The sequence below is a fragment of the Eriocheir sinensis genome, unplaced genomic scaffold (assembly GCF_024679095.1).
Source record: "Eriocheir sinensis breed Jianghai 21 unplaced genomic scaffold, ASM2467909v1 Scaffold800, whole genome shotgun sequence".
Lineage (NCBI taxonomy): Eukaryota > Metazoa > Arthropoda > Malacostraca > Decapoda > Varunidae > Eriocheir > Eriocheir sinensis.
Genome location: NW_026112166.1, coordinates 81,051 through 106,364, shown reverse-complemented (window position 1 = coordinate 106,364; position 25,314 = coordinate 81,051). Strand labels below are relative to the sequence as shown.

Genomic DNA, 25,314 nt, shown 5'->3' with positions numbered 1-25,314 from the left:
AGGCTTTCTTCAGGGGCCAGATGGTAGGCCCAAGCCCGTCATGGCGCAGGCAGTTTTTATAGCTGCGCCAGTTATGCTTGGCTCATGCTGCCCCCCGGAACTCATTCTTGATTCACTGGGCGGTTTTTTTTAGAGTCCGGGTTGATGGGTGGTCTTCTGGACAGCATGTGCGTAGTCTTAGGCCACTCGGCGGTGACTGAAAAATCCCAGGTGGTAGCATGGGGATTCGAGCCGACGTTGCCCATGGCGTGGTGAATGCGAGCCCAGCACGCTAACCACTCAGCCACCGCCTACCATGAACTTCTTTTCCTATCCATAAAACTATCTTACCGCCATTTTTTTTACAACAAAGGAGGCAGTTCAAGGGCAAAAAAAAAAGAAAACAATAATGAAAAAAAAGCCCGCTAATCACTGCTCCTAAAAAGAGTACAGAGGAGTGGCTGAAAGAGAGATCAATTTCGGGAGGAGAGGTGTCCTGATACTCTCCTCTTGAAAGAGTTCAAGTCGTAGGCAGGAGGAAATACAGATGAAGGAAGATTGTTCCAGAGTTTACCAGCGTGAGGGATGAAAGAGTGAAGATGCTGGTTTAACTCTTGCGTAAGGAATTTGGACAGTAAAGGGATGAGCTTGAGTAGAAAGTCGTGTGTGACGAGGCCGAGGGAGGGGGGAGACATGCAGTTAGCAAGTTCAGAAGAGCAGTCAGCATGAAAATATCGATAGAAGATAGAGAGGCAACATGGCGGTGGAATTTAAGAGGTAGAAGACTATCAGTAAGAGGAGGCTGATAAGACAAAACCTTCATTTCCATTCTGTCAGAAGAGCTGTGTGAGTGGAGCCCCCCACACGTGAGATGCATACTCCATACGAGGGCGGACAAGGCCCCTATAAATGGAAAGCAACTGTGCGGGGGAAAAGAACTGGCGGAGACGATACAAAACACTCAACCTCGAGGAAGCTGATTTAGTGCGAGAAAAGCTGTGAAGTTTCCAGCTGATATTTTGAGCTAGGGATAAACCAAGGATATTTAGTGTTGAAGAAGGTGACAGCTGAGTGTTACTGAAGAATAGGGGATAGGTGTTTGGAAGATTGTGTCGAGTTGATAGTGGAAAAATTGGGTTTTTGAGGCACTGAAGGACACAAGGTTCCTTTTACCCCAATCGGAAATGACAGCAAGGTCTGAGGTTAAGCGTTCTGCAGCCACCAGTCTGGAGTCATGTAATTCCTGTTGAGAGGGTCTTCTGTTGAAAGAAGTTGAATAATGCAGAGTGGAGTCGTCAGCGTATGAGTGGATAGGACAGTTTGTTATTGAGAGAAGATCGTTCATGAATAACAGGAAGAGAGTGGGTGATAGGACAGAGCCCTGTGGAACACCACTGTTAATAGGTTTAGGTGAAGAACAGTGACCGTCTACCACCACAGAGATAAAACGGCCGGAAAGGAAACTGGAGATAAAGGAACAGAGAGAGGGATAGAATCCGAAAGAGGGCAGTTTAGAAAGCAAAGACTGGTGCCAGACTCTATCGAAAGCTTTCGATATGTCTAGCGCAACTGAGAAAGTTTCACCGAAACAGCTAAAAGAGGATGACCAAAAGTCAGTTAAGAGAGCAAGAAGATCGCCAGTAGAGCGCCCCTTGCGGAATCCATACTGGTATTCAGATAGAAGGTCATAAGTGGAAAGGTGCTTTTGAATCTTCCGGTTAAGAATTTATTCAAAAGCTTTAGGTAGACCGGAGAGTAAAACTATAGGGCGGTAGTTTGAAGGATTGGAGCGGTCACCCTTCTTAGGCACAGGCTGTATGAAGGCATACTTCCAGCAGGAAGGAAAGGTAGATGTTGACAGGCAGAGGCGAAAGAGTTTGACCAGGCAGGGTGTCAGCACAGAAGCACAGTTTTTAAGGACAATAGGAGGCACTCCATCAGGTCCATAAGCCTTCTGAGGATTGAGGCCAGAGAGGGCATAGAAAACATCACTCTTAAGAATCTTAATAACAGGCATAAAGGAGTCAGAGGGGGGGATGAGTAGGAGGAATATGCCCAGAATCGTCCAAAGTGGAGTTTTTACAGAATGTTTGAGAAAAGAGTTCAGCCTTAGAGATAGATGAGACAGCGGTGCTGCCGTTAGGGTTAAGGAGAGGAGGGAAAAATGAGGAAGTGAAATTGGAGATGTTTTTGGCTAGATGCCAGAAATCCTGGGAAGAATTAGAAAAAGCAAGGTTTTGACATTTTCTATTTTACAAAAGATGTTTTGGTAAATCGAAGAATAGATTTGGCACGATTCCGGGCAGAAATGTAAAGATCATGGTTAGCGGGAGTTCGAAGGCTCTGGCATCTTTTTTGAGCTGCCTCTCTATCTTTGACAGCACGAGAACAAGCGTGAATAAACCAGGCTATTTAGGAGTAGAAAAAGTACGTGGAATGTATGCTTCCATTCCAGAGACATTTGCAATCACCTCTGTGATGCCCTGGGCTCACACAGAGGGGTCTCGCTCCTGGAAGCAGTAATTATTTCACGGGAAATCGGAAAAGTACATCCTCAGGTCGTCCCACCGAGCTGAAGCAAAATGCCAGAAGCATCGTCTCTTCGGTGGGTCCAGAGGCTGTACAGGAGCGATAGGACAGGATACAGAAATAAGGTTGTGATCGGAGGAGCCCAACGGAGAGAACAGTTTGACAGAGTAAGCAGAAGGGTTCGAGGTAAGGAAGAGGTATGTTGGGAAGGTCTCCAAGACGGTCGGAAATACGTGTAGGGTGCTGAACCAACTGCTTTAGGTCATTGAGGAGAGCAAAGTTGTAGGCTTGTTCACCAGGCTGGTCAGTGAAAGAGGATGAAAGCCAAAGCTGGTGGTGAATATTGAAATCTCCCAAAATGGAGATTTCAGCGAAGGGAGAGTGGGTCAAGATGTGCTCCACTCTAGAGTTCAAGTAGTCAAAGGATTTTACATAGTTAGTAGAGTTAGGTGAGAGATAAACAGCACAGATGTATTTAGTAATAGAATGACAATGAAGTCTTAGCCAGATGGTGGAAAATTCAGAAGAGTCAAGGTCGTGGGCACGAGAGCGAGTGATGTCGATCGTTGCGCACATAGACGCAACATCCAGCTTTGGATTGAAATGTAGGATAGAGATAGTAGGAGGGAACAGAGTAGAGGTTGCTGTCAGTAGCCTCAGAAACCTGTGTTTCGGTGAGGAAGAGAAGGTGAGGTTTAGAGGAGGAGAGATGGTGTTCCACAGAATGAAAATTAGAACGAAGACCGCGAATGTTGCAGAAATTGATAAAAAAAGAGGTTCGAGGAGTTATCAAGACACCTTCCAAGTCGGCAGCCGCAAGGGGAGTCCTCCCTGGGGGAATGTGTGTTCCCCCCCCCCCCAGGCGAGGACTTCGAGGCAGTGTTATTGTGCGCCATTTTGAATTTTGGGAAAAGGTGTGTATGTTGTGTGAATGTACATATATATATATATATATATATATATATATATATATATATATATATATATATATATATATATATATATATATACGATTAGGACACAATACTAGATAGGTAGCAACAAAATTTGAACAAACTTGTCTTTCCCTGCAGGTTCCTCCAGTGTTTCTCCTGGCGGTGGCGGTTCTGGCCGGGGAGGCGCACCGAGGGACGGCAGCACCTTCAGAAGCTTCCTCACAAACCCGAGTGGCATCAAGTGACGGAATTCAAAGAGAAATTAGCTTTGAAAAAATGACAAACGTAATAATTTCGCTCTTGCCTAAAATTACTTCACTCATCGTCAAGCTAACGGAAGGACTGGATGAGGGGCAATGGAAACAGGTGGAGGTGATGGGAAAATTCCTGATACCAATCGTCCGTGCAATAGTGGAGACGGAGGCCAGCGAGGGCGGCATCACACCGAAGGAGGAGGCCTTGCTCAACGATCTGGAGACTTACCTCGGTGCAGTGCTCTCACTACTGTGGGAGAGAGTAAAAGCGTCACGAGCCATTCACAAGACATCTGTAGGTGAACCAATACCAGACTACACTGACACCCTCGACGACACCGAACCTAACCCAAACCACGAACACGACTTCAACATTCCAGTGAGAAAGGACGAAACTCCAAGCAATAATTCAAATCAACGACGCTCTGAGGATTCTGTATCTCTCTCGCCGGTCGTTTTAAAGAGGAAAAGTAAGGATTCTTCGCCATCAAGTGAACGGAGAGATGAGAGAAAAGATTTAGGGCGAAAGTTCTTCTCGTTACCCGCGTGAAACTTTATGGTTTAGCAACACATCAAAAGTATACACACTCGTTTTAAGTACACAAATGTATGTAAACAAAAAATAAAACTACTTCGCCTTTGTATTCTATTATTTATTCATGAATGATTTATTTTTATTTTTATTTTTTCACTGTAAAGGGGGATAATTAAGTCAAAGGATATATTCTCTCTCTCTCTCTCTCTCTCTCTCTCTCTCTCTCTCTCTCTCTCTCTCTCTCTCTCTCTCTCTCTCTCTCTCTCTCTCTCTCTCTCTCTCTCTCTCTCTCTCTCTCTCTCTCTACTTCCGCTCTACAGTAGTTTAGTCAGACCCCACTTGGAATATGCGGTACAGTTTTGGTCTCCCCACCATGCAAAGGACATTGCTAAACTAGGTGTTCAGCGTCGAGCAACAAAAATGATCCCTTCCTTGCGCAACAAATCCTACGAAGAAAGGCTTTCCACCCTTAACATGTTCTCTCTTGAGAAACGTCGCCTCCGAGGGAAACTGATCGAATGTTTTAAAATACTTAATGGTTTCACGAATGTAGACAGAACAAAATTGTTTATGATCGATGACACTTTGCGAACGAGGAACAATGACACAAAACTCAAATGTAGACAAGTAAATTCAGACTGCACCAAATTTTTCTTCACCAACGTTGTAGTGCGAGATTGGAATAAGCTCCCACCATCAGTGGTCCAGTGTAACACAATTGACTCCTTTAAAAACAAGCTCGACCGTCACTTCCTTGAACTTAATATTAACTAGAGTAGAAAAGTAACGTTTTGGAGCCATCTGATTAATGTAAAATCACTTAGGTTTAAGGACAGACCACCTAGTCTGGACCATGGGGTCTGTGTGGTCTGATTTTCTATGTAAATCTATGTAAATCTCTCTCTCTCTCTCTCTCTCTCTCTCTCTCTCTCTCTCTCTCTCTCTCTCTCTCTCTCTCTCTCTCTCTCTCTCTCTCTCTCTCTCTCTCTCTCTCTCTCTCTCTCTCTCTCTCTCTCTCTCTCTCTCTCTCTCTCTCTCTTTATTTTTTACATCTTACATATTGCAAATGAGTACATATATGTCGATGAGCGGGGGCTGGGGTCTCTCTCTCTCTCTCTCTCTCTCTCTCTCTCTCTCTCTCTCTCTCTCTCTCTCTCTCTCTCTCTCTCTCTCTCTCTCTCTCTCTCTCTCTCTCTCTCTCTCTCTCTCTCTCTCTCTCTCTCTCTCTCTCTCTCTCTCTCTCTCTCTCTCAACCAAACACTTTAATTAAACACTCCACGTATAGCCGAGGTTGACGTTCACGGACTAAGCTGGTAACAGGCCTCGATCGATTCAGTTTCACGGGCACTAAGAAATACCTCCAAGAAACAAAAATAACCTTCAATTTAGGAGAAGACATTTTCCAAACATCGTTCAGGACAGTCTTCAATTGGTTCAGAAATCGCCGTTGCAAAAGCAGAGCCTCCGACCCAACGTCATCATCATCATCATCAGCATCCATTGACACCGCGTGAATGAATGACGTACTTGTAGGAGAGGCAGATTTACATAGATTTACATAGAAAATCAGACCACACAGACCCCATGGTCCAGACTTGGTGGTCTGTCCTTAAACCTAAGTGATTTTACATTAATCAGAAGACTCCAAAACGTTGCATTTCTACTCTAGTTAATATTACGTTGAAGGAAGTGACGGTCGAGCTTTTTTTTGAAGGAGTCAGTCGTGTTGCACTGGACCACTGATGGTGGAAGCTTATTCCATTCTCGCATTACAACGTTGGTGAAGAAAAATTTGGTGCAGTCTGAATTTACTTGTCTACATCTGAGTTTTACGCCATTGTTCCTCGTGCGCAAAGTGTCATCGATCAGAAACAATGTTAATCTGTCTATATTCGTGAAACCATTAAGTATTTTAAAACATTCGATCAGTTTTCCTCGGAGGCGACGTTTCTCAAGAGAGAACATGTTAAGGGTAGAAAGCCTTTCTTCGTAGGATTTGTTGCGCAAGGAAGGGATCATTTTCGTTGCCCGACGCTTCATGAACACCTTCTAATTTAGCAATATCCTTTGCATGGTGGGGAGACCAAAACTGTACCGCATATTCCAAGTGGGGTCTGACTAAACTGTTGTAGAGCGGGAGTATTACATCTTTATTCTTGAATAAAAAGTTTCTTTTAATGAAGCCCAACATTCTGTTCGCTTTATTTGCTGCATCGATGCATTGCTGTGAGAATTTGAGGTTTGACGCGATTTTGACCCCCAAGTCCTTGACGCATTGAACGCTTTTGAGTTTAACGCCGCGCATTTCGTAATCGAACTTCTTATTCCTCGTTCCAACTTGAAGGACCTGGCACTTGTCTACGTTAAAGGGCATCTCCCATCTATCCGACCAAGCTGAAATTTTGTGCAAATCCTCTTGGAGGCTTTGCCTGTCTTCGTCAGTGAGAACCGAGTTACCAATCTTTGTGTCGTCTGCAAATTTACTGATGCGGTTATTGAGTCCAACATCCACGTCGTTGATATAAATAATGAAGAGCACTGGGCCAAGAACCGAGCCCTGAGGGACGCCACTAGTGACCGGCGCCCACTCTGAGTTAAATCCGTCAATCACTACTCTTTGTTGTCTGTTGCTCAACCAATTCGCGATCCATTGGTTTACTTGACCGTCAATACCTATTTGCTTTAATTTGTAAAGTAATTTATGATGCGGGACTTTATCAAACGCTTTCTGGAAATCAAGATAGACTACGTCCAGTGATTTGGTTACGTCATAAATAGTGAAGAGGTCGTTATAAAAGGTTAATAGGTTTGATAGGCAGGATCTTTTGTTTCGGAAACCATGTTGTGAGTCCCCAATTAATGAGTGGCTTTCAAGGTAATTCACAATTTTGTCTCTAATTATGCCCTCAAGTAGCTTACCTACAACCGAAGTTAGACTAATGGGCCTGTAATTACCTGGTACTTTTTTGTCTCCTTTCTTAAAAATCGGTGTCACGTTAGCCTTTTTCCAATCTGAAGGGACGATGCCTTGTTGCAAGGACATATTGAATACGGTTGTGAGGGAGGAGAGTATTTCGCTCTTTGTTTCTTTCAGCAGAGTTGGATATACTTTGTCAGGTCCAGGACTTCTATTTGTTTTAAGTGATTTGAGGGCTTTGAGGACTTCATCGGGTTTTATTTCAAAGTTAGACAATGCATGCTCGGGATTTACATTAGTACTGGTGTTGGTGGTGGTGGCGGGAGGACTGTTAGTATTAAACACCGAGAAAAAGTAATTGTTTAATAGGTTTGCAATGTGTTGGCTGTCAGTCACTAGTGCACCGTCGCTGTTTGTTAAAGGTCCAATTCCACTTCTGATCGCCTTCCTGTTGTTTATGTAACTGAAGAAGGATTTCGGATTATTTTTACAGTTGGCTGCAATATTTTCTTCATATCTACGCTTTGCCTGATGCACTAATCTGTTTACTCGTCGCCTGGCATCATTGTAAAGTCTAATGTTTTCGGGCGTGCTTTGCTCTTTCTTTAACCTGTAAGACAATTTTCTCTCCGAGCGGAGCGGAGTTAGTGGCAGGAGTAGTGATGGTAATAGGCAGAGAGGAGTGGGCTAGAAAGAGTTCCTCGCGTAGTGCTGGAAAAAGGGCACAAATGTCTGAATAAGGGAAGATAAGTGACTATTTCAATTTAGAAAATAACATAACACTAAAATTTAAGGAAGGCAGTGAATAAGGAGGAACGAGAGAGGAGGACATAGGAAGCGATACAAAGCGTTACAGGTTAAAAGAAGAAGAAGGAGGAGAGAAAGGACGGAGATGATGAGGTATACGTGGCACTGATGGGAAATGCAGAGCTGGGCGCGTTACTGGATATCGGGTAGTCCGGTACCGCTCCTCCGCACCTCGAAACACATATTATAGTCCGTACCTGTACTTCCGCGCCTAAAATTTTTTCACTGGTTCCGGTACCGCACCTCCGCACCTCCGGTACCGTACCCAAAACTATTAAAGCGCGCCTGAAAAATCTAGTCCGTACCTTAAAAAAAAGAAATACAAGGCAAGGTCATCAGTTACTCATGCAAGAGCGTACGTCATCAGTGACGTCACCGTCATACCTTGTGCTTTTAAATTTAAATCTTGTCTAAATTTAAATTATCATGTTTTAAATCTGTGAGACTGTTGCCATACCTTCACCATACGCCAGTTCACTGCTCTGATAATGATAGCTATGAAGTCCTTTTTCTTCCAATATAAAGGTTGATACGCAGTAATTAAAAGTGGTAATGTAAGCGACATTGTTTTGATAATGTGACCGTTTCTTTCATTCCCAGTTTTGTACAATATGGCAACAGGACACGTGTGTCTCGACGTAAGGAAACCAACACCTTGGGTTCTTGCTATCCGTGCACGTGGTGTTGTCATTGATGACGCACTTCCTTTAAGACGGACGACAAACGGTATATTTTGAACCGGGCCGTAAATCTGAATGAGTGACGTCACTCAAGTGGCGGGAAAACATGCCCTGCAGCACAGACCGCGTAAACGACCGGGGGCGGGATTCATCAAACCATTTACCGGACCTCTGTCTGGTAAGTCTCGCGGTATCTCCGCCCACCCGGTAAATCGGCATTCATCAACCACTTACCGGAGCCGTGGTAAGGCCAAAAGTTACCGCGGCTCCGAGCACCCGTAACTGAGTTACCGCAGGCGTGGTAAGTGGGTAGACACTGCCGCGGCTCATGTTCGGAGGCGATTTTGAGCCTATGCATTTTTTACCTCGTAACGTGTCCTACACCATCAGAAGCAGAAAAGCATGCAGATTTAGGATCTGGGCTTATATAAGCGATGTGACGAAAACCAGCTGAGTACGAAGGAGTTGAAGAGAAATAAATGCAAGAAAATGTTTACTCCCTATTCATTTAACTTTGATTTTCGTATGTGTATTTACACATTATTGTTACAATTTTATGCTAGTGTGATGCAGAATTTTCTCAGGAAGATGATGGTGGTTTCCATTTTTCTCAAAAATGAATGTTGGGGTCAGGAAACGGGGTGGGAGTGAGGTGTGTGAAGTCGTCGGTTTGGGATGAACTGGGCAGACCCGTGCATGGCCTCAGGCGGCTTCACTTGCAGGCCGCACTCTATAGTATGTAAGTCTGTGGAACTGTCCACCCACATGACTTTTCCCTACTTGTTAAAACACTGCAGAGGGAATAGTGTTCTGTCTGTGACAGTCACCTCCCGTCTCAAGTCTCCAATATTCTTGCTGTGGAGTTTAATGTCGTAAAATTTTGCTCTGACCTCCTCCACACTACTCACGAAGCCACTCGATCTCGCCATTCACCTCAGCAGCCACAGCTTCCCACGCCCACACCCATTGCTTGGCTGCACCAGTGAAGCGTGATGACAATGGCCCCCTAGACAATTTTGGTTGCGAGGGGTGAGTATGGGCAAACATTAGAATAATACCCAATCTTGTGATAGCGAGGCACGCAGCTGGCATTGGCGACGGAAAACTATGAAGGTAACATACAAAAATGTTCAGAATATTGCTAGGCTACATAAGCGAGTATATTTTTATTTCAAGGATAAATATACAAGTAACGTGCATTCATTCGTAAAAAACGCATCTAATTGAGGGATCACCACGCTAATTATTTGTTTTAAGGCAGTGTTTACGCCTGTACAATACACATGTCTTGATTTTGAAGTCTGCGTATTAGTAAACAAACGACACGTGAAAGCTGAAATACAGCATCAAAGGTCGCACGTGATTGGCTGTCCAGCCCAACCAATCGTTGCTAGGGTGCGAGTTACCGGAGCGTTACCATGCCGTTGATGAATCCCGTGTTTGAAAGATGCCGCAGCTCTGGTAGCGCTCCGGCAAATGTGAGAGATACCGGAGGCGTGGTTGGTAAGATTGATGAATCCGGGCTCGGAAGTATTACTGCAGAGCGCGGACTGTTTGTCGTTTTCATTTTTTTTATCCTTGAAAACCTCAGGTGCGGAGGTACGGACTTAAAATACTGCCGTTCCGCACCTGTTACTTCCGCACTTTTGAAAAACTTTCCGCACTTCGGACCTCCGCACCTCGTTTAAAGGTCCGCAGGTCCGGAGGAGCGGAGGTGCGGACAGAGGTACGGAAGTGCCCAGCTCTGGGGAAATGGGAGGATTGCAAGAACGGAGAGGGAATGGCTGGATGCTGTTGCTGGGATAAATGTTGAAGCAAATGGGAGAATTATAGTAACCATGAAAAGTGTTCTGGAAAAGATGTAGTGTGTAAGAAATAAGGAATAGGATGATTTGTAATGGAGACTGCTTGTTTTGTTTTATTTTTACAGGTTGTGCCGATACGAAGGCTGACTCTCGAACGGGTCACATGTCTACATAACGTTGCCAGATTGTCGTACTCTGCCTCATGTTTTCCAATTTCCGACCCAAAAACTGCATTCATTACCCAAATAACTGCCTTTATATATAGTTATCGTTTAAATGGTTAATTATTGTTTCTTGGCTGCAGTTATGGGCCAGAAACAGGTATATACATGGCTCTGAGTACGATAATCCGGCCTGTACAGCAAGAGCAAGAGCAAGAGCGGCTGGGATTGAGTGAAGCAAATGATAGAATTATAGAAGCCATGAATAGTGTTCTGGTAAATATGTGGTGTGCAAAAAATAGGGAATTGGAAGATTTGTAATGGATACTGCTTGTTTTGTTTTATTTATACAAGCCGATATGAAGGCTGACTCTCCAACGGGTCACATATCTACATAACGTTGCCAGATTGTCGTACTCTGCCTCATGTTTTCCAATTTCCGACCCAAAAACTGCATTCATTACCCAAATAACTGCCCTCATGTATAGTTATCGTTTAAACGGTTAATTATTGTTTCTTGGCTGCAGTTATGGGCCAGAAACAGGTATATACGCGGCTCTGAGTACGATAATCCGGCCTGTACAGCAAGAGCAAGAGCAAGAGCGGCCGATATGAAGGCTGACTCTCCAACGGGTCACATGTCTACATAACGTTGCCAGATTGTCGTACTCTGCCTCATGTTTTCCAATTTCCGACCCAAAAACTGCATTCATTACCCAAATAACTGCCTTTATATATAGTTATCGTTTAAATGGTTAATTACTGGTGTTTCTTGGCTGCAGTTATGGGCCAGAAACAGGTATATACGCGGCTCTGAGTACGATAATCCGGCCTGTACAGCAAGAGCAAGAGCAAGAGCGGCCCATGTAAACATTGCCCCACACTCCCTCGATTTGGTACACGGAGAAGATTAACCGGGTCTCCAAGGCTGTGTTTTCCATTCAAGGTGCAGACGTCGTGGAAAACTGCACTGTGGTCACTAAACAGTCCACGAAAAGCCCAGCGACTCCTGCGAGAGGCTTTCCGGACGGCAAACTGAGGTGACAACCCGCTCAGGAGGTCAGCGCCCCCCCCTATAGAAGAAAAAGGAAAACTGAACAAAACTGAAAGACAACAACAGTCCAGTCCAGTAGTAGGCGTGGGATTGCCTTTGTAACAGTTCCCACTTATGTCTTGATTGTTGATTGGCGTTCTTGTCTTTTGGTTTTGTTCAGTTTTCTTTTTTTCTTTCGTTCCATATTGTCGTGGTATAGTTTTTTCTGTCAACTTCTTCCAGAGTTAATGGTTGAAACTCGGATAATATTCAGGAGGCTCTCTCTACCGCCGTTAATACTCACGTTTTCTGCATTATTTCTGTATCAGTATATAGTGTAGACCCTGTTCACTTCCGGAAACCATAAAAAATATGAAAAATAAATACATAAAAAAAAAATTATTCCTGGACCCCGAGAGACATACACCCTCCCTTTATCACATACCGCGCATGACTGATTGTCGCAGAAGCAGTGCCACGGCCTTGGGCTGGTTAGGTTAGGTTAGGTTAGGTTAGGTTAGGTTAGGTTAGGTTAGGTTAGGATAGGTTAGGTTAGGATAGGTTAGGTTAGGTTAGGTTAGGATAGGTTAGGATAGGTTAGGTTAGGATAGGTTAGGTTAGGTTAGGTTAGGATAGGTTAGGTTAGGATAGGTTAGGTTAGGTTAGGTTAGGTTAGGATTGGGTTAGGTTGTAAGCAAACTATTTTTTCTGGGTAATTTGTGGTGTTTTTCATGTGGAGATGGTTTTTCCGTAAATATTAGGATTGTGACTTGATCAAGAAAATTGAAATAGCCCCTTTCCTAATAGTTTCCGGAAAAAAAGACTATCTCCACTTGAAAAAGCACCACATTTTACCTAGAAAAAAATAGTTTGTGCCTGGAAATTCGAGAGCCCACATCTCCTGAATTATTACCTGAAACTCTAGTATATTGGCTATTAAGTAGTAGTTTTCTTTTTTCTTCTGTTCCATATTGTCGTGATATAGTTTTTTCTGTCCTCAACTTCTTCCAGAGTTAATGGTTGAAACACTAGTATATCGGCTATTAAGTAGTCTCTGTTTTGGTTGTCTGTGTTCTGTATAAGTTTTGGTTTCGTCTTATTTCTGTATATTCTTCACCGTCCAGCAGAAAATGTTCTAATGTTTCTTCTTCTGCTCCACAGCACGGACACTCCTCACTCTTCCTCTGAAACCCCAATCAACAATCAAGAATAAGACATAAGTGGGAGCCATTACCAAGGCAATCCCACGCCTACTACTGGACTGGACTGGACTTACCGGGAACGTAAAAACACCCAAGAAGAAGAAAATTGTCCCGTGTTAAGTGTACCCAAACAATCTATTATTTACTTCAGCAAACGAAGGTCATCCAGATCGCATTGAGAGTGGCCGCGGGACATGGTAAGGTACTATTTTTAGGCGAGTTATCAAATTCAAAATATATCGTCACCCTCGTAAAATAATTGCCCAAGTCATATTTCAGTGATTTTCAGGTTTTTGTTTACATCAATCTTTCAGGACAATTTACGGTGTCACCCAACCAATGATTTTTTCACGTGGTTTTTGTTTTTCTGGTGATAGATTTTTATTTATTTATTTATTTTTTTTTTTATAACAAAGGAGGCAGCTCAAGGGCACAAAAAAACAATAATAAAAAAAAAACCCTGCTAATCGCTGCTCCCATAAAAGAATCAGAAGAGGTGGCCAAAAGCAAGGTCAAATTCAGGAGGAGAGGTGTCCTGATACCCTCCTCTTGAAAGTGAATTGACCTTTTTATTCCTGCGTAAATCTTAAGCCACATAAGATACTGACTGTTCTTGACTTAGGGGGTTTGTTTACGGAGGTGACGATATGGTATAACACGTCTTACGCAAACCTCACTCCTGTGGTTGACACTTTTTATGATTGATCTCAGCGTGCTCCTCGTCACATCTTACCAGTACTGTTTCTCACTAAATGCTTCGTGAATATGGAGAGTCGGTACGCGCCTCCAGTATTCCCCCCACGAGAATAATAATCTTTCCAAGGTCTTACATACTGTTGTACTACTCTAGTTTTATACTGCATCTACAAGGGATGATGAGAGATAACAGATATTACTCCTCTCCACTCCTCTCCACAAACTTAAAACACCTGGTAGTGGGGAGAGCCATGAAGACCAGGGAAATTGTGGGGTAAAAACAGGTATGTATTGCAATGATACTCTACCTGAAATGAAGCTTTTTTATGCTCTACTTAAGGCGAAAATATGTCTTTTTCTAAATAAATCCCCCGATGACGGCACTCTGAGGCAGCACCATTTTGATAGGGGCCAATAAGTGATTGTATCTGTGTGGGGCGCTGTTTTGGCCCGCCAGTAGTGAAGGGGTTAACATCTAATCTCTGGAGAGGCACCCGAGAAGCACTACCATAACAAGGATGTACTGTTTAGGTTTCAGCCTTGCAGACAATACAGAAAAGACACAGCCAACCATGTGATCGGAAAATTTCCCTGCATTATATGAATATTAATTTTATCATCTATTTTTAGTACTATTATTTTTCATTGTTCTTTATTTACACAATTATTCTTTTCTGTTATTATTTTCAGATTGGTTCAAAATGTTGGGGCTTCGTTGTGTTGTTTGCCGTCTGCGTGGAAGGTGTCACTCAGGAAAAGCTAAATGGTAAGTTACAAGAACGTTTTCCTATGTGCATGTGACCCTGATTTTTTAATTTATTTATTTATTTATTTATTTATTTTTTACGTCGTGGCCTATTGCACCAGTAGGCTTCTTCCCGGTGGATCCTGATGGTCGGCCCAAGGCTTCTTCCCGGTGGGGCCTGATGGTCGGCCCAGCCCATTCTGGCGCAGGCGAGTGTTTATAGTGGCGCCATCTTGCATTGGCTCATGCTGCCCTCCCGGAGCTCATCTTTAATCCTAGAATCTAGAGTCCGGGTTGATGGGTGGTCTTCTGGACAGCATGTGGGTAGTTTTAAGCCACTCGGCGGCGGCTGAAAAATCCCAGCTTGGTGGCACCGGGCGGGGATTGAACTCGTGTCTTCCTGAACGCGGCGCCATCACACTATCCATTCAGCCACCGAGGGTTAAGAGAAAGACACTCCCAGGGTTTATAATCTATCAATGATCAATGCCCTTCAGTGCACATATAGTCATAAAAGTCATAAAAGTCTCCTAACTACAGAACATGAATCATTTATATTCCCTTAAAAAATTCTTTATTTGCTCTACATGTTCAGTTGTAATTGGAAGACTGATACATTGGCAAGGCATTTTCATTGAGGATGCTGAGAAGATTAACCCGGTAGCTGCTGGGGTCATGTTACTTAGGTTAGGTTAGGTTAAAGGCCCCTCTAAGTAAAATATTGAGGAAGAATCATCACTCACGCAAACCATTTCATAATATATATCAACGCATTTGTGATCAGTTTATGCATCATCTGTTTTTGGGGCTTATATCATGGCAAAAATTTGGCCCGTCGCTGCTACACGGTAAAGCCACAAATTTGGCCCGTCGCTGCTACACGATAAAGCCACAAATTTGGCCCATCGCTGCTACACGGTAAAGCCACAAATTTGGCCCGTCACTGCTACACGGTAAAGCCACAAATTTGGCCTGTTGCTGCTACACGGTAAAGCCACAAATTTGGCCCGTCGCTGCTACACAGTAAAGCCACAAATTTGGCCCATCGCTGCTACACGGTAAAGCCACAAATTTGGCCCGTCCCTGCTACATGGTAAAGCCGCAAATTTGACCCGTCGCTGCTACACGGTAAAGCCACAAATCTGGCCCGTCACTGCTACCAGGTTAACAATCTTGGTAGGTTATAAAGTCTTCAATGTGTAAATCACAAAAAAGTGTTTGCAAAAATGGAGGTCATCTTCAATATTTTTGCAAAAGAGTGAAAAAAAAAATTCTTGAGAAAAATATTGCAAGATTCACTCAAAACTAGTGGATGATACATATATAGAAGATGATAGTGGATGATACATGTATAGAAGATGATAGTGGATGATACATATATAGAAGATGATAGTGGATGATACAGATATAGAAGCCTCAGGGTGTTTTGAAATCCTAGCAAACCCTTATCATCATCATCATCATCATCATTGTTTAACCTCCATGTATTCCCTATGGTGGTGGGGTTGGACGGGACATAAGCCTCCTCCACCATTGCCAGTCCACAGCCATTTCTTCCGTGACGGTCAGCCTCCTCATATCTTCCTCCTCCACCTTTCTCCACATCTTCCTTGGCCTTCCTGCTGGTCGTCTGCCCTCTGCCTCAAAGTTCAGTGCACGTCTCAGGATGTGTTCTCTTAACTTAACTGAATATACCTTTGATTGCAGGTTCCAGTCTAACCCCAACTAGTGTTATGAAAACAGCCGTAGATGGGCTCCTCGGCCGTCTTCTTCACGAGAGGAGTAGAGAATTTATAGTGGAGATAAGAAGAGGAACAGAAAGTGATTATTTTAAGGTAAGAAGAAGCTGCAGAAATTTTCCCAGTATTGATTTACACCAGGTATTCTCTATATGCCAGGGTTATGTTCTGCAAAAAGCTCGCATAATGTAAATTCGTATATACCAAACCTATCATCCCCGTTTTCAAACCCTCTAACTATTTACTCCGGCAAATGTGTATGGTTTAATCCCTCCCAATTTCCTTATTCTTCAGCTTTCATAACTAACTTCATATACTGTTTCATTAACTTTCTTCTGGTGCACAGTGGACGGTACTTGTTATACATTCTCCCGGCAAGCTTCACTGGATCACCTGGGGGAGAAATACCTGAGTAATTTGAACTAATGCCCAAAAATTTTATGTACACCAGGTATTTGTTATATGTGAGGGTTATGTTCTGCAAAAAGCTCGCATAATGTGAATTCATATATATCGAACCCATCATCCCCATTTTCAAACCCTCTAACTATTTACTCCGGCAAATGTGTATGGTTTAATCCCTCCCAATTTCCTTATTCTTCAGCTTTCATAACTAACTTCATATACTGTCATTAGCTTTCTTTTCGTGAACAGTGGACGATACTTTCTATACATTCTCACGGCAAGCTTCACTGGATCACCTGGGGGAGAAATACCTGAGTAATTTGAGCTAATGCCCCAAAATTTTATGTACACCAGGTATTCTCTATATGCCAGGGTTATGTTCTGCAAAAAGCTCGCATAATGTGAATTCATATATATCGAACCTACCATCCCATTAATCATAGGGGGTTATGTTCCACGACACGTTTTCAAACCCTCTATTTATTCCGGCACCGTTTCACAATAATAAAGCACAAAAGCAACAATAAACCACATTAGTACAGACGTAAGCTGATAATTAGCTACCTGAGGATTAACTTTAGGATCAGACGGAGGAAGAGGTTGATTATAGGCGAGGAAAGTGCGGAAAAACACTTGCACCCGCTGCCGCACCATACCTCACCAACCAGTAACACCAGCGCCGATACTCGCATAATAGCAAAGTTTTCTCGCATAAAACAAATACTTGGCACATTTAGGTTAGTCACATATGAGCGAATTCACGTATATCAAACTCTATATCGAAAACCCAGTGTATAATGCATCACAGAGCTTCAACTGTAAAACCTCCTAATCGTTTTATCCTTCAATAGATACAAATGGTTCAGAGAGACGGATAAGACCTTCACTGGTATCAACATTTTTAGTTTGATACCAGAAGAAGAGTGGGCCGACCAGACGACATTTGTGGTTCTCTTCAGGACTCCTCAGATGGGGACTTTAAGGCAGTTCTTTTTTGCCGGAATAAGTTCAGATAAATTTTGAGGAAATGGTGTGTTGCATGTATGTAATATTGTATCGGAAGTAAGAGAATTTGACTTTAGAGGGCATGCTGAACTACTCTGGTGTCAAGGGGCTATCACACTGGGCAAATTTTCCGTGGATCTTCAGTCAAACCACGATTTCCGCTGGCGTGGTTCTCATATTTCCGAGGTTTTCTGGCGTGTCCACGATCTTCCAAAGCTACGGTAGATTTCACTGAAGGACGATGTTATTACTCACCATCATCATCATCAGCAATAACGACAAACAATTGAGAACCACACCAGCGGAAATCGTGGTTTGACTGAAGATCCACGGAACAGCCCCTTTAGTGAGACAATAGGGAAATGGAGAGCCAGGACATGGGAGGGTCACTGACAGGCTTGCATACCCCCCTTGCCTCCTGTATATGCCTCTCCAGAAGTGGCTTATCCCCATAGCCTATAGTGCTGGTAGGATTGCTTGAGGGGCCTGGATGGTATTCGGCCCTAGCCCAAGTGTTTATAGTGGCGCCATCTTCTCTTGGCTTATGCTGCCCCCCGGAACTCCTTGATTCACTTGGACGGTTTCCGCTAGAGTCCGGGTTGATGGGTGGTCTTCAGGACAGCATGTGGGTAGTTTTAAGCCACTCGGCGGTGACTGAAAAATCCCAGGTGGTAGCGTGGGGAATGTGGGCCCAGCACGCTACCACTCAGCCACCGCCTACCCAACCCAAGTGTCTACCTACCTACTCTCTGTTCCTTATATATAACACTTATTTTATTCTGCTGTCCATTGCTCCCCCCAAAAATAAAATTCCTTTTCCTCCATTGGCATTTTCTTCTTTATCCAGTTTTGCTTCCTCCATTAATTCCTTTATTAAAATTTTGTCTCCTCATTCATTCTCTTTTTTATATTTACACTTTTTTTTACTCCTTGGTGTGTGTCCTCGAAATGAATATTAGGGTCGTATTACTAAATGTTTCGTCGCCCAAGTTCACATATTTGACAAGACTTTCGTAGGAGTTGTGGGCATTTCCAGGGGTAGTTTTATGACCCTGGTGGTAGTTTGACCCTTCCTCTGTACCGTGAACCTAAGGAAACACACATTTGACAAGGCTTTCCTAGGAGTTGTGAGCATTTCCAGGGGCAGTTTTATGACCCTGGTGGTAGTTTGACTCTTCTTCTGTACCGTGAACCTGAAGAAACACTCATTAGAACTCGACTGACCCCCTCTTTGACCTTTAGAAATAGTTGAAGTTAGAAGCGAAAGTGTCTTATATACGAACATAACATTTTGGCGCCCAAGAACACATATTTGACAAGGCTTTCGTTGGAGTTGTGAGCATTTCCAGGAGTAGTTTTATGACCCTGGTGGTAGTGTGACCCTTCCTCTGTACCGTGAACCTGAAGAAACACTCATTAGAACCCGACTGACCCCCTCTTTGACCTTTAGAAATAGTTGATGTTAGAACCGAAAGTGTCTTATGATACGAACCTAACATTTTGGCGCCCAAGAACACATATTTGACAAGGCTTTCGTTGGAGTTGTGGGCGTTTCCAGGGGCAGTTTTATGACCCTGGTGGTAGTTTGACCCTTCCCCTGTACCATGAACCTAAAGAAACACTCATTAGAACTTGACTGACCCCCTCTTTGACCTTTACAAATAGTTGATGTTAGAAGTGAAAGTGTCTTATATACGAACCTAACATTTTGGCGCCCAAGAACACATATTTGACAAGGCTTTCGTAGGAGTTGTGAGCATTTCCAGGGGTAGTTTTATGACCCTGGTGGTAGTTTGACCCTTCCTCTGTACCGTGAACCTGAAGAAACACTCATTAGAACCCGACTGACCCCCTCTCTGACCTTTAGAAATAGCTGATGTGAGAACCAAAAGTATCTCATAATATCAACCTTAATTTTCATATGTTTGTGTAGTCTAATATCAAGTCTTCAAGTATATTCAATAAAATACACTCACCTCCTTGTTGCAGGGGGCTTCGTGGTGCAGTGGTTAGCACGCTCGGCTCACAATCGAGAGAGCCTGGGTTCGATTCCCGGGCGGAGTGGAAAAATTTGAGCGGCTTTTCCGATACCCTACGCCCCTGTCCACCCAGCAGTGAATGGGTACCAGGTATTAATCGGGGGTTGTGTCCCGTCTCCTGGGGTCTGTTCCCTTCTATAATACCTTCCCCTTCTGTCTCCCTCCGGCATATGACCACAGATGTTGCGCCGAGTAAACCAAACTCTCTTTTTCCTCCTTGTTGCAGGTTATTGGGGAAGGCGTTGCGGGCCAGCCAGTACGAGTGTGGGCTGGAAGTGGTGTTTCTGCGGCCCAGGGTGTGATGACCTTTCTGAAGTATATGTGTCATGCCTCGGTCTCATGGGAGGCTGATCTCTTGGGAAGGTTACCAGCTGTCTGGCCAAAAGGGATCATTGAAAAGCAGATCTTACACAGGTATTCATATGATTTTTTTTCTTAATTTATATATTTTTTGTTTTTTTACTTTCTGCCTCTAGTTTTGCCTGTTTTACTTCTTCATTTTCTTCTTCTTCTTCTTCTTCCTCTTCCGTGAGATTTGCTTAACCCAGTAGCAGCGACGGGCCAAATTTGTGGCTTTGCCGTGTAACAGTGACGGGCCAAATTTGTGGCTTTACCGTGTAGCAGTGACGGGCCAAATTTGTGGCTTTACCGTGTAGCAGTGACGGGCCAAATTTGTGGCTTTGCCGTGTAGCAGCGACGGGACAAATTTGTGGCTTTACCGTGTAGCAGCGACGGGCCAAATTTGTGGCTTTACCGTGTAGCAGCGACGGGCCAAATTTGTGGCTTTACCGTGTAGCAGCGACGGGCCAAATTTGTGGCTTTACCGTGTAGCAGATAAGGGCCAAATTTGTGGCTTTTACCGTAGTAAGCAACGGGCCAAATTTGTGGCTTTACCGTGTAGCAGCGATGGGCCAAATTTGTGGCTTTACCGTGTAGCAGCGACAGGACAAATTTGTGCCATGATATAAACCCCCCAAAATAGATGATACATAATCTGATCACAAATGCTTTGATATATATTATGAAATGGTTTGTGTGAGGGGTGATTTTTTCTCATTTTTCTCGCTTAGAGGGACCATTAAGAAACATGATCCCCGCTGCTACTGGGTTAATAAAAGTGATATTGATAGGGTTTTGGTTGTTAAAAGAGCCAGACAGGACACATAGCAATGGACTTCAGTTAAATTCAGATTCAACAAAGACATAGGCAAGAATCAGATTACCAATAGAGTCATGGATGAGTGGAACAGACTTGGCAGTCATGTAGTGAGTGCCAATACCATAAGGATATTCAAGAAGAGGTTGGATAAAGTCATGGATAGTGCGGTAAGGTGAATCAAATATCCCCTTCATTAAAGCCCTTCATTCATTTATAAACTTTGATCAGGTCTCCCCGTAACCTTCGCCTTCCTAGAGAATGCAGATTTGACCCGGTAGCAGCGGGGACCATGTTTCTTAATGGTCCCTCTAAGCGAGAAAAATGAGAAAAAATCACCCCTCACACAAACCATTTCATAATATATATCAAAGCATTTATGATCAGTTTATGTATCATCTATTTTTGGGGGTTTATATCATGGCACAAATTTGGCCCGTCGCTGCTACACGGTAAAGCCACAAATTTGGCCCGTCGCTGCTACACGGTAAAGACACAAATTTGGCCCGTTGCTGCTACACGGTAAAGCCACAAATTTGGCCCGTCGCTGCTACACAGTAAAGCCACAAATTTGGCCCGTCGCTGCTACACGGTAAAGCCACAAATTTGGCCCGTCGCTGCTACACGGTAAAGCCACAAATTTGGCCCGTCGCTGCTACACAGTAAAGCCACAAATTTGGCCCGTCGCTGCTACACAGTAAAGCCACAAATTTGGCCCGTCACTGCTACACAGTAAAGCCACAAATTTGGCCAAATCACTATACAGTAAAGCCACAAATTTGGCCCGTCGCTGCTACACAGTAAAGCCACAAATTTGGCCCGTCGCTGCTACACAGTAAAGCCACAAATTTGGCCCGTCGCTGCTATACAGTAAATCCACAAATTTGGCCCGTCGCGGCTACGGTAAAGCCACAAATTTGGCCCGTCGCTGCTACACGGTAAAGCCACAAATTTGGCCTGTCGCTGCTACACAGTAAAGCCACAAATTTGGCCCGTCGCTGCTACACAGTAAAGCCACAAATTTAGCCCATCACTGCTACCGGGTTAAATGTTTCAGTCTATCCTCATACTGCAAGTTTCTCACCCCCTGAATCATCTTTGTCATCCTCCTCTGTACAGACTAACATCTTGATATCCATGCTATAGTAGGGGGACCAGAACTGAACTGCATAATCAAGATGAGGTCTAACTAGTGCTAAGTAAAGTTTGAGGCTGACTTGAGCGCTCCTATTGTTGACGCTCCCCGAGATGAAACCAAGTACTCTGTTTACATGATTCTTAGCTTGAATGCATTGAACCCTAGCATGGAGCTTCCTTGTATTGGCCAACTAGCCTCTTGCAGACTCTTTACATAGATAGATAGATATATAGATAGATAACTTTATTGTCAGTCTGCAACATAGCAATGCATAGAAATTGAAATTCTTTGTGGCTAGAGCTCCATGTTACAATAAATTCCTATAAAAGATATAAAATGACTAAAAATGTAAAGTTAATAGAAATATATAATCACTAAAAATGTAAAATGTTCCTTCAGCTACACACAAAAAAAAACACAATAAAAACACAACCCATCACATGACCCATCACTTTCACACATTCTCACAAGCAATTCATCACCCAGTCACTTCCATACTTGTCCTGATGTTCTAATGACTTTTAAACACAGGTACCGACACTACAACAACCCGTGTGTGTTCTCTTACTCCTACGCCTTCTGGACATGGCATCGCTGGGAGAGAGAGATTGACTTAATGGCTCTCATGGGTGTGAACATGGCGCTGGTACTTGAGGGTCAGGAAACTCTCTGGCGACAAGTCTACATGGAGTTGGGGTTAACCGATGAAGAATTAGAGGACCACTTTGCTGGATATGCTTTTCTTGCGTGGTAAGTTCATATTGTTTTGGTTGTATTTTCTTGTTCTAGTTGTGTTGTGGTTGTTCTCATTGTTGTTTTGTTGTTGAGGGTTGTTTCCTAAGTCTATATACAGCGAGTCAAGTCATACGCAGGTTTGTGGGAGGAGACACGGTAGTAGTTTATGCATGTCACTGCTTGGAGCCAAACTAGAGAATGTAGAAACAGGGATTTAGAGAAAACGAGGAAAGGCGGACTAATTTAAATCAGTCACTTCAACATGCCCTCCCTCACACCCCACACCGCCGTTTGTAGGCATTGGAATTACAGTCATGCAATAGTACAATAAAAAGACATATTTTTTCGTCAGTGGCTTGCTTGAACGCGCTGTGAAAGGAGGCGAGAATGCACATCCAGAGTGCACATACGGCCCCAACTTTAGTCACCCCTGAACTGGCGGGTATTTTAGTTTATTTATTTTTTTGGCTCCACGTGACGTCATCCCGCTGCTCCGCCCCAAAACCGCCTCCTGCGCGTACCAGTCGCAGTTTTGAAGCAGAGTGACTTGACTTGGTATATATAGACTTACATTGTTCCATTACTGCTCCAGATTCTCATTCAGTATCCACCGGGCATCACGCCAGTACTAGCATAGTGGCAAAGACTATGTTAGCCATGAATTGACCGTCCAACACTAAGTAGTTGACCCAATGTCTTGCCAATGGCTTAGCACAGTTTGTTTGCACTCCAAGCCTGAATCAGAGGCTCTCAGTATGGCGGCTCTGGGGGTGGCTGAGTGGTCGGCATACAGGTGTGACATCCAGGGCCGGTATTTTCAGACGCTCCCGCCTCACATCAGCTATTTCCAAAGACCGAAAAGGATACCAATAGCGTTGTGATTAATGTTATTTCCACGTTCATGTTACAGAAGCTTTGTCACACTACCACCAGGGTCAAAGAACTACCCCTGGAAATGCCTAAACTACCCGTGAAAGCGTAGTCAAAGTTGCGCTCTTGGGCGGTGAAAGGTTTAAAAACTACCCCTGGAAATGCCTATACTACCCGTGAAAGCGTAGTCAAAGTTGCGCTCTTGGGCGTTGAAAGGTTTAAAAACTACCCCTGGAAATGCCTAAACTACCCGTGAAAGACTAGTCAAAGTTGTGTTCTTGGGCATTGAAAGGTTTAAAAACTACCCCTGGAAATGCCTAAACTACCCGTGAAAGCGTAGTCAAAGTTGCGCTCTTGGGCGGTGAAAGGTTTAAAAACTACCCCTGGAAATGCCTATACTACCCGTGAAAGCGTAGTCAAAGTTGTGTTCTTGGGCGTTGAAAGGTTTAAGAATATGGCTCTAGGAGGCCACAGGTTTGCATCTGTGTTAGGTTAATGGGTTCTCTCCCACCACAGGCATGAGGGGTCAGGGGTCTGGAGATAAGCAACATAGCCTTATATAGCATATGCTCCAAACTTTTCTTTAGGTCCTGAAATATACTCTTGATCTCAAAGGGTAAATAATCATAGTATCAATTACATTTCAGACTTTAACATAACCTAATATGACTTAACAAATATCATGTAGATTTCATAAAAAAAAATACCATAAATATACTGCATATATTATACGCTGAATACCAGTTGGCAATGTTTAGTTAATCTTCAAGGTGCATATCTGTAATGCCCCGACGAGCTTATTTTCTATCCTTCCTATTTCTCAACACGTCCTCTGCGTGTATCGAAATAACACGAGAAATTAATCAAGACAAAGTGAGGGTATTCCCCGGCTGCCTGGGATTGAACCCGCGACCAGCGTGACGGGAGAGACACTCCTTGCCGAGTCAGCCAAAGAGGTACCCCACTGGCTAAATGGGTTATGGGAGGCTCGTTCATCAGGCCGTCGCTGCACTACATATCTGCTTGGCTCTCCATCATTTCTTCCCTTCCCAGTTGAGTTTTCGTTGGAGAATGTTTGCCATGATGGAACCCATGATTGACTTCACTGCTACTTTGAAGGAATGTCCACTTAAAACCATCAGCTGCTGTACCTACGAAGTGTATTCCGAATTAATAATGCAAAGTAATATATACAATACGGCTACTATTACATGTAGATGAAGGGAATTATGGTCTAGATCATTTGTATAATCGAGTTATTAGCACAGTGATTAATTATGGTCTAGATCATTTGTACAATCAAGTTATTAGCACAGTGATTAATTATGGTCTAGATCAGGCATCACCAAATGGCGGACCCCGGTCCGGATCCGGACCGAGCGATGGTTCTGTCCGGACCCGTGACCAATCTGCGGCCGGGTGACAGCGGGGAGGGAGGGTGTGGCGGGTGGCGGGGCGCCGTGCAACGCTGGCGTGTGTCAACAGGCCAGTGAGAGCGTGAACACTCTCAATTTCCTGCAGTAGGAAGGTCAAGCTAATATGCAGGGTGGCAGGTATGACCAAAGGGCGTGGTGGGTATCTGGGTGGCATGCACCTTTCACCATGGTGACGAGGTGGTGGACGGTGGCAGCCAGCAGGCGACACGCGGGCAGTGTATAGTGTGGGGGTGGGGGTGAGACCTCATTAATTTAAGAGAAAAAAGGGTTTTTTGGCTCTGCTCGCAATTTATTTTATTCTGAGATTTCTGTTTTCTTTAATCTGAAATAAAGGCCTTAAATTTATTTGCCTGGGACTACTTTTATTTAGGGCAAAAGAGCTAGCTGTGCACTCTGTTAAACATTTCCTGCATTGAAAATAGACAATAAATACTGTTGAATCCATATGAAAATGTCGACATAGGGAACGGCTATAAGACACAAGCTGGACTTCCGTTCGGACCTTTTACTTGG

General features: G+C 43.8%; 1 protein-coding gene and 1 long non-coding RNA gene across 6 annotated transcripts in view; both read left to right on the top strand.

Annotated features, from left to right (window-relative positions):
* Positions 1–2,973: 2,973 nt before the first annotated feature.
* LOC126994483 (uncharacterized) lies at positions 2,974–4,337 on the top strand. The gene is made up of 2 exons (XR_007749203.1): positions 2,974–3,422; positions 3,582–4,337. It is a non-coding gene; the product is annotated as an uncharacterized LOC126994483 (long non-coding RNA).
* A 7,105-nt stretch (positions 4,338–11,442) lies between these two features.
* Positions 11,443–25,314, top strand: part of LOC126994480 (alpha-N-acetylglucosaminidase-like) — a 59,605-nt gene continuing 45,733 nt past the window's right edge. For 2 of the 5 annotated variants that reach the window (XR_007749197.1, XM_050853797.1), the window contains exons 1-6: positions 11,444–11,661; positions 12,797–13,034; positions 14,224–14,299; positions 15,986–16,113; positions 19,693–19,880; positions 22,292–22,510. Coding sequence is in view for 1 of the 5 variants with exons in the window: in XM_050853797.1 (XP_050709754.1) it covers positions 13,032–13,034; positions 14,224–14,299; positions 15,986–16,113; positions 19,693–19,880; positions 22,292–22,510 (614 nt within the window). In the remaining 4 variants the exon portion in view is untranslated. Of the gene's footprint in view, positions 11,662–12,796; positions 13,040–14,223; positions 14,300–15,985; positions 16,114–19,692; positions 19,881–22,291; positions 22,511–25,314 lie in introns of all 5 variants that reach the window. The other 3 variants (XR_007749199.1, XR_007749198.1, XR_007749200.1) reach the window with 3 other exon arrangements.